Source organism: Dipodomys ordii, unplaced genomic scaffold, assembly GCF_000151885.1.
Source record: "Dipodomys ordii isolate 6190 unplaced genomic scaffold, Dord_2.0 Scaffold333, whole genome shotgun sequence".
Lineage (NCBI taxonomy): Eukaryota > Metazoa > Chordata > Mammalia > Rodentia > Heteromyidae > Dipodomys > Dipodomys ordii.
Genome location: NW_012267549.1, coordinates 144093 through 153302, shown reverse-complemented (window position 1 = coordinate 153302; position 9210 = coordinate 144093). Strand labels below are relative to the sequence as shown.

At 39.8% G+C, this 9210-nt stretch overlaps 1 protein-coding gene and 1 pseudogene across 1 annotated transcript in view; one reads left to right on the top strand and one right to left on the bottom strand.

Moving 5' to 3' along the window:
- Window positions 1–1368: 1368 nt before the first annotated feature.
- The window catches only part of Fam35a (family with sequence similarity 35, member A), a 65127-nt gene continuing 57285 nt past the window's right edge, over window positions 1369–9210 (bottom strand). The window contains exons 8-9 of the mRNA XM_013036662.1: window positions 3796–4024; window positions 1369–1537 (exon numbers count right to left, since the gene is read on the bottom strand). Coding sequence (XP_012892116.1) covers window positions 1369–1537; window positions 3796–4024 — 398 coding nt within the window. The remainder of the gene's footprint in view (window positions 1538–3795; window positions 4025–9210) is intronic.
- On the top strand, window positions 4220–6342 carry LOC106001614 (annotated as a pseudogene).

The window sequence follows — 9210 nt, the reverse complement described above, 5'->3', positions numbered from 1 at the left end:
CACACACACACACACACACACACAGATAAATGTTTAAAGTTATAGAAATGTAAGGTACCCATCTGATCACTACACATTGTAAGTACCAAGTCCTGTACTACAGAATCTGTAAAAACATTATGAGTCAATTTGGAAAGAGAACATGGGAGGCCCCCTCCTGGAGGCCCCTCTTGGAAGGTGCAGAGAACAGGGCTAAAGGTGACAGCACAGCAGGGCTGCAGAGGATCACTCCCCACCAACAACCCAGACGACAGGCAAGAAACCTGAAGCCTGTGCTGACCCAAAGGCAAACATAGCGAACAGCAAAGCTGATGTGACCCTGCCCCCACTCATTATCCCCCAGAAAAGTCTGGAAGAAGCTCTGCCCATGGCCAGTACAAACACTGTCTATCACACTGCTCTGTGTTGCATGCAGTGTTCACCATCTAAGCAACAAACTCAAGAAAAACAGTGTACTATAAAGACAAAGCAAATGAAAGAGCTAGATTGGGGAAGCACCTAACTACTCATGGAGCTGAGATCTGAGGATTGTAATTCAAAGCCAGCCTGGGCAGAAAAGTTGGAAAGATTTATTTCCAATTAACCAGCAAAAAGCTGGAATTGGAAGTATGGCTCAATAATAGATAACCCTTAGTGGAAAATGCTAAGTCAAAGCATGAAGCCCTGAGTTCAGACTGCAGCACGCACGCACACATCCCTCCCCCCCAGATCCTCACACATCTTACACACACACACACACACACACACACACACACACACACACACACACAGAGAGAGAGAACCAAATTAACTTTGTTTAACCAGTCTACGGCTTAAGAGGACAGGTATGGAGACTGATCACCTGACAAGTAGGGTATTTTTACCTTGTTCCCTCTCTGGTACCTGGCCCCAAACTGTACAATCTATTCCACTGATGGCTGATGAGCTTCACATACATTCCCTTGTTGAACTATTATACAATGAGGGTCCCTTTACAACTTTGGTGGCCAGCAGGGTGGGGGGAGAGTATTGGTGGAGGTGGGAGCGAAGGGATGATAGGGAGAAAACAAAGGAAGAGGCAACAATGCTCGATAGGAAATGTACTCATTACCTTGCTCATGTAACTGTAACCCCTCTGTACAGTATTTTTACAATAAAAAACATACAAAAAAATGAAGGTCCCAATGTTTTTGCTGACTAGGAATGAATTTCAGTAAAGAGAATTTAGATGCTTCCCTCTATTCACTGAGCGAGGAGGAGAATAAGTCTTATCTCCCAACTTAGAAAGATTTATGTTTCACTCAAGCTGAATTAGCCTCTACTTTAACATTGTCCCCAAAAGTTTTATGTACAACACAGCATTCCTTTTGTTCCAATATGTCATGTATGCTATTGAATTAATGATCTCACAAGGAGCCTTCCATGGTGTGCTGATATGCTACCTATCATTCTGTGGAGACAGTCTGGAGAGATGTTGAGAAGAATCTTCTCCATCAACTTTGATCCCACATGGATGCCAACACTTTGTCTTCCATCGACTACAGTCATTAAAGCTGGCCTGCCCAAAAGAAATTGAGAACAGAATTTAGAATCAGATTCACTGAGAAAAATTTAGTGTAACAGAGAAACTGTGACTGGTGATTTTCACTCTCCACACCATCATTATCCAGCTGATTACTCCAGGCCCTTTCCTCTTCTGGCTTTATATTCTTTCTCCGGGCTTTTTATTTATTTTTAATGTTACTATTATTTAAAAATATATAATTTCACTGTTATTAGTAAAATGTTACACAGAGGTGTTAAGATTCTAGGTAATGACTATAATTCTTTCTGGACAATGTCGCCCCTTCCTTCATTGTCTACAAGTCATCTCCTCCCATCCCTGCTACAAGTTGCAGAGTTCATTTTTTACATAGCATACATAGAATACCATGACTGCATTTGTTTACCCTTCCTCCATACATTTCAGGCTCTTTTTTTTTAAATAAACACAAACGGCATGTCTATTATGTGCTATGGACACTAGGTATACATTAGTAATAAGATAAATCTTGTTCCTTCACTCAACGAATTTAGGAATCTTGTGGAGGGAAAAAAAAAAGAAAGTTTATTTGTTTTCTGGTTTTTTTTCATGTGCTGTGGATCAAACCCAGAGCCTTAGGTATGCTAGACAAGCCATTTGTCATTACAGGACATATAGCCCCAAGAAAATAATTTTTTTTGTACTAAGGTTTGAACTTGGGGCCTTGTGTTCTCATTCAGCTTTTCCAATTATGGCTGGTGCTCTACCACTTAACTACTGATGTATGTCAATTTTAATTATGTTTGTTATAAACCAGACATGTCACTTTAATTTCTTTCCTACAAAAGCAAAGTATAAAGTAATTGCAAGATACATTCAGTTATTTTTAATAAGCATACAAATTGGGTACCAGTCACTCACATCTTAGCTACTCAGGAGGCTAAGAACTAAGGATCATGGTTTGAAGCCAGCATAGGCAGCAAAGTCCATGACCTTCTTATCTCCAATTAACTGTAAAAAACTATAAGATGAACTATGTCTCAAGTGGTAGAGTGCTAGCCTTGAGCACAAAAGCTCAGGGACAGTGTCCAGGCCCTGAGTTCAAGCCCTAGAATCAGCACAAGGTTTATCATCATCATCATCATCTTCTTCTTCATCATCCTCATCCTCATCATCCTACTTATTTGCAAATAGAAATAAAATATATGGATTAAGCTTCTATACATTTTCCTGAAATATGCTAAATTTAGGTGGGTGTGATGGCTCGCAGCTGTAATCCCAGCATTTGGGGGGCTTAGGCAGGACAATCATAAGTTTGGGACCAGCCTGGGCTATAAAGCAAGATCTTGTCTCAAAAAGTAAAAAATGGTGAATATATCTACATTTAGTTTTTAGATATTGAAGCGGTAGAAAATAATAAGAGCATAGAAAATAACCTCTTCACTGAGTTAGTTAACAATTTTACCATAAAACATGCATCTTTAATTTCAAAAGTACAGATGGGAAAACTAAGATACTGAGAGTTAAACATTTACTAGCTTGGACAAACAAGGCAGGGGTAAGAACATGCAATACTGTCAACCCTTAAATTCTATTTATATATTAGGATGGGGAAATGCATATTTATGGAACATTTAGATCTTGGTTAAAAATGTAAACAGAATCTTGAGTATATCTGACTAAGACAGGGAAATCACATGAGGCTCTGAGTTCAAAGCCCAGTGCCCTCCCCCAAGAAAGTGAAGATGATAACGTCTTCCAATTTGTTCTTTAAAAAAAAAAAATCCCAGTTGGGCACTGGTGGCTCATGCCTATAATGCTAACTACTTAGGAGGCAGAGATCTAAAGATCACAGTTCTAAGCCAGCCCAGGCAAAAAAGTCCATGAGACTCTTACTCTTCAATTAACCAGCCAAAATCTAAAAGTGGAGGTGTGACTTAATGGAAGAGCATGAGGCCTGAGCAAAAAAGCCAAGCAAGAGTGCAAGGCCCTCAGTTGTGTATATGAGCCCACTACAGGCACATATACAAACACACACACACAAATTCCCCTTTGTGTATGGGTCACAATGTGGTAGAGCACTGGCCTTGTAGGTATGAGGCACTAGGTCCAATCCAGTATTTTTCCCCAGTAAAAAAAGAATTGCTATTTGTCACACAGGAAATGTTTATGCTCTTAGACTAGCTTCTCATTAGTTCTAATACAAAGTAAGCATTGATATTTGTAATTTTTCAGTCATTTCCAGTCCTATAATCATAAATATTTCCACCAATTGGGTGGCTTTGTTTGCTTACCGATAGTATGTTTTCTTCCCAACAAAGGGCAAGCAGCTAAGACACTGTCTATAGATCCTGTTCTCATCTGTTTCTAGTTCCGATCCACATTTTGCACAGCCAGTAAATATAATTTTAGGAAGAGAGGAAAAAATATTCTTCAAAGAACTGTGAGCATTTAGGACTATCTTCTGAGCTGCTGGGATAAGAAATACCAGCTCTAAAATCCGGGCTTTAATCAGAACTACTCCTGTAAAAGACAAAAAGAAATTGTTTATGTTATTGAACCTAAATGATCAAATTAACTTACAAGGCTAAATTTGGTTGACTGTAGCCACTTCTGAAAGGATCCTTCAGAACGCTCCCAGAGGACCACACAGAGGCAGGCAGCACAGGAGAAACATACAGTTTATTAGAGGGGCCATCTCTCCGGGAGAGGGAGCACATGGCGTCAGCTCCCATCCAAGTCAAGGGGTGTAGGGTGGAGAGGAGGGGAAGGTGAGGTAAGACACATGTGCAGGCAGGTCTAGGTGGAGAGAGGGAATGGCTAGCTGTAGGGCAGGATCTCCAGGGCAGGGAGGAGCTCAGATCTGGGTAGAGCAGAGGACCAATGGTTAGTATTCAACTTATAGTAAAGGTTACATTGAAGTCTTGCTTTTGGTCTTCACCCCTTCCTAGAGTTTTACCTAAGGCTTCCATACTAAATCTGGAACCCAATAGGGGACCAGCCTGCAACTGACTGAAGATGTATTTAAGCTCCTACCTCAAAAATAAAGGAAGAGTGGGGCTCCAGTGGCTCAGACCTATAATCCTAGCTAACCAGGAGACTGACATCTGAGAATTGGGTTCGAAGTCAGCTTGGGAAGACCAGCTTGTGCAACTCTTACGTTCAATGACCAGCAAAAAGCCAGAAGTGGAGCTGTGGCTCAAGTGGTATAGAGTGCCAGCCATGATTGGGATACCCAGGCCCTGAGTTCAAGCCCTGGTACCTATACCAAATAAATAAATAAGAAAAGAGAAGAGAATGGAACAAGATGAGACAAAAAAGGTTTCTCGTGTGACTCACTGGAACCTCAAGCATGCTCACCAATTAAAGGTTCACATATTCACCCACTGAAGAAATACTGGCTAATTGCTATCTACCAGACATTCTCCTTCCTAATACATCCTGGTCTTTATGTATACCAGTGAGGTCTAAGGGTCTACTTGAGCACCATTCTCTCTTTTCCTTTTTAAGGGTTGAAGACTTCATTCTTTTGTTGTTGTTGTTGAGTTTGAACTCTGGGCCTGGGCACTGTCCCTAAGCTCTTCAGCTCAAGAGTACTCTACCACTTGAGCCACAGCACCGCTTCCAGTTTTCTGGTGGTTAACTGAAGAGTCTCATGGACTTTTCTGCCTGGGCTGGCTCTGAACCATTATCCTCAGATCTCAGCCTCCTGAGTAGCTAGGATTACAGGCATGAGCCACTAGCGCCCAGCTTGTTCTTCATTCTTGAGTTAGCCTTTTCAATTCTGTGACAAAATATCTGACATAACAATCTAATGCAGAAAGCATTTGCTTTTGGTTCAGTTTAAGACAGGGAGGGCATGGTGGAGCAGAGCAGCTCACAACCAGGCAGTCAGGAAGCAGAGAGAGAAAGGGAAAGAGGAAGAGAGGGCAAGAATGTGCCTGTGCAAGTTGGTGCTCTCCCTTTCCCCCACTTAATCCATTCAGGCCCCCAGTCTATGAGACGGTACTGTCCATATTTGGGGTGGTTCCACCCCACCATAGGTGTGCTGTACAGTCTTGAGGGGGAGCACTTCTCAATCCTACCAAGTTGACAATCAAGATTCTTGGGCCAAGAATTTAGTCACTCACTGACTAAAGTCACTGAGAAGCTCTTTTCGAGCTGTTGCACCAATCCAGGCCAGAAATAAAGGTGAAAATTCCAAAGACAAGGATGATAAACCAAAGCAGTTTGCATGTGTCAACTTCAAACAAGAAGCATCTGTTCCTTACACAATGAATCTACTTAATGGAATCGAACTTTCTGGAAGGCCCATCAAACTTTGGTTCAGGTCAGGAACTAGTCTTGCCTCACAGGATGTCAGTCCATCCTATCCCCAGTACTCAAACCCTATCTCCACATCTCCTACCAGATATGAAAGGACTGTGGATAATATGACTCCATTTTCACAAATAACTCAGAGACTTTTCTCTTTGCCAGAAAATTATCCAAGACAAGCAGTGATGAGCAATGTTTTGAGACAGATGTCATATGATGGGAAATTTGGTTTCTGCATGTAGATCTGTCTGGATTTTCATCATCAGTTCAGTCACATGGTCACACCTTTAACCAGTCTTCAAGTTTCCAGTGGCGGCGGCAAGATACACTGTCATCACAGTGCAAAGTCAGACAAAGTTCCCATCCCTACCTAACAGAGAGACATTATAGCCAACACTGGTCAAGGGCCTAACTACCATCATGGAGGAATCAGAGATGATTTCTTCTATGAAGATAGGAACCCTGATGGCTGGAACAATAACAGAAGAGACAATAGTAGAGATGGAAAATGGCACTTACCTTGATGCTAAGAAGTGGTACAATGCGACTATCTTGTAGGGCCATTTAAGGTCCTTGTGATTAAGCTGGTTTGGAAACTGTATAAAACTGTACAGAGAGGATTTACAAGTTGCATATTTCTTGTAAGTTTTAAGACCTATAGCTGCAGTTTCATACAGAAATGAGAAGAACTGTGATTCTAGTCTTATTACAGTAATAACCTTTCACTTCATGGTTTTTGGAAGAGAAAAGAGTTTTATGCAAAAGAAAGTGCTACAGTTCCGGATCATTTTAGACAATTAGATAAGATGAATTGTATAGATTGATTGGTTGTATTATAAGGCAAATATTTAATTATCTGTTGTCCTTTTGTATTGCAGGAATATCTTGTTAATCCCCATGGATATAATAGAAAGCATTTAAATTGATAATGTGAAATGGCTGTATGTTGTTAATAAGCAAATACAACTTCCCAGTGATTCATTTTATTAACACTTTTCTTTGAGGAAGCATATTGATTATGTTTGGGGAGAAATACTGCCTTAGAAATTTTAAGTATAAATTTGGTGACATGTTCTTTTGAACCCTGTTTGAACTCACATATGTAGAGCTACACATATTATTTAATTCTAAAATTTCAGGAGGTTTTTTTGTTGTTGTGTTGGTTTTGTTTGGGATTTTTTTTTTTTTTTTTGCTGGTCCTGGGCTTGAATTCATGGCCTAGGCACTATCTCTGAGGTGCCTTTGCTTAAAGCATTTTACCACTGGAGCCACAGCTTTACTTCTGGTTTGATAGTTTATTGTAGATAAAAGTCTCTTTCCTTCCTGGGCTGGCTTTGAACCACAATCCTCAGCTCTCAGCCTCCTGACTAGCGAGGATTACAGGCATGAACCACCAGTGCCTCTAGCAAATTTAAGGAATTTAAAAAATTAAACCATGTTTCATATAAGACTGTCCACTCAGGAAGTTAAATGTCTCTCCTTGTATATTTTTACATTAATAATTGCACTATTAATGTAAGTTCTGTTTTTCAGAAGAATAAAATATCAATGCTTAGTCAGATAAAATAGTAAAATGTTTTACTAAAAATGCTCTTTTTGGAAAAGATTCATGAAAGCCTTTATGTGCTGTCTCTATCATTCAGAGTGCAGAAATTTTAACTTTTCAAAATGCCCAGGACAGGGTGTAAGGATACAGTTTACTATGGAGCTTGTACAGGGTTATTTCTTGTTGTGTTTTGTTTTTATTTTTTGGTGGTATTTTTTGTGAACATCAATTGAAAAGAAAGTTAACATTTTCTGATTAAAAAAATTCTAATATTATTAACAAAAACTTTGTTGTACCAAGATTTTTTTTCCTTGCAGAATTGTTTATAAAAATTCACTTTGAAAAATTTGAGTCCTTTTTACTAGTAACCACAACATTTGTACCATTTTGCTTTTTAATATCTTAAAAACAAAAATGGGGGGAAAAGAACTCAACACTTTGAACTCCTATTATATTTTCTTGTTATCTCTTTTGGAGTTCAGTAATGGTAACTCTTTCATTCTTTTTTTAAATTTTTTATTGTAAAGGTGATGTACAGAGGGGTTATAGTTAGTTACTTAAGTAAGGTAATGAGTGCCTTTCTTTTTGAACAGTGAACTCTTTCATTCATAAGTTCATCTATTTGCTCTAGTCTTTCAGGGCCCAAAGATAGCTTTGTCAGTTCTTCCAATGATATCATTTATTCTAATGGAATTGGTAGATTTTGTTAAGAAGTTAGTGTGGCAGGTTAGTTAGGGCCCTAGAGAACATCTTGCAATGGAAGGCACTATTGGCCTAGAAAGAGGGGACTGGACTGTGGAAAATGCAAGATTGTTTCAAAAATCTCAGCCACAGAAAATAGAACGGGGTACCCCATCTCTCTTAATTCTACACAGTGCTAGAGATAAGATGCATGAGAGTAAAGGCCTCAATCTGAAACCAGGTTTACAGCATTCTCTGAGAAGAAAAGCTTTATACTCAACTAAAAGGGTTTTGTTGTTGTTGTTTTTGTTTGTGGGCTTTCTTTCCTTCTTTTTTTGTTTTCATGAGATGGGGTCTGGCTATCTTGTTCAGGCTTGTCTCCAACTCCTAGGTACAAGTGATCCTTCTGCATCTCAAACAGCTGGACAATAGCCATGGACCATAGTACCTAGCAGAAGTTGGTTATTTTGAAGCATTTTAATTTTCTACTTGCATTCTCTTTAGCTTGGTTTCAAACTGTAACAATGTTTGCCTATAACCATACCTTGGAAAATAGTTATAAGTACACCAATTAATACAACTAGTAGCATTTTAATGTGGCATTTGACCAAGGTGGAATAAAGGATGAGATTTACAATCCCTCTTTGACAGTTTCTAAAACCCTTAGAGTCCCCAGAGAGGGAAGAGTATCTTCTGACTGGTACAGGTAGTTAGAGGTCAAGGAAAGAACTACTCCCAAAGGATAGAACAATCCCTAGAGCTGGCAAAGCTGGGAATAGAGCTTTCCCACCAGCTATAGTAGTCCAATGCACAGGGAATTGGACGAAGAATTCAGAAGCTTCACTAGAGAGAAATTAGTGGCACTAAAAGTACATGTTGGAGCTGGGAAGGTGGCTCAGTGGTAGAGCCCTTGCCTTGCATGCATGAGGCCGTGGGTTCAATTCCTCAGCACCACATAAGCAAAAAGAAAAAAGCCGGAAGTGGTGCTGTGGCTCAAGTGTGCTAGCCTTGAGCTGAAGAGCTGAGAGACAGTGCCCAGTTCAGAGTTCAAGCCATAAGACCAACCAAAAAAAAAAAAAGAAAGTTTATTTGTTTTCTGGTTTTTTTTCATGTGCTGTGGATCAAACCCAGAGCCTTAGGTATGCTAGACAAGCCATTTGTCATT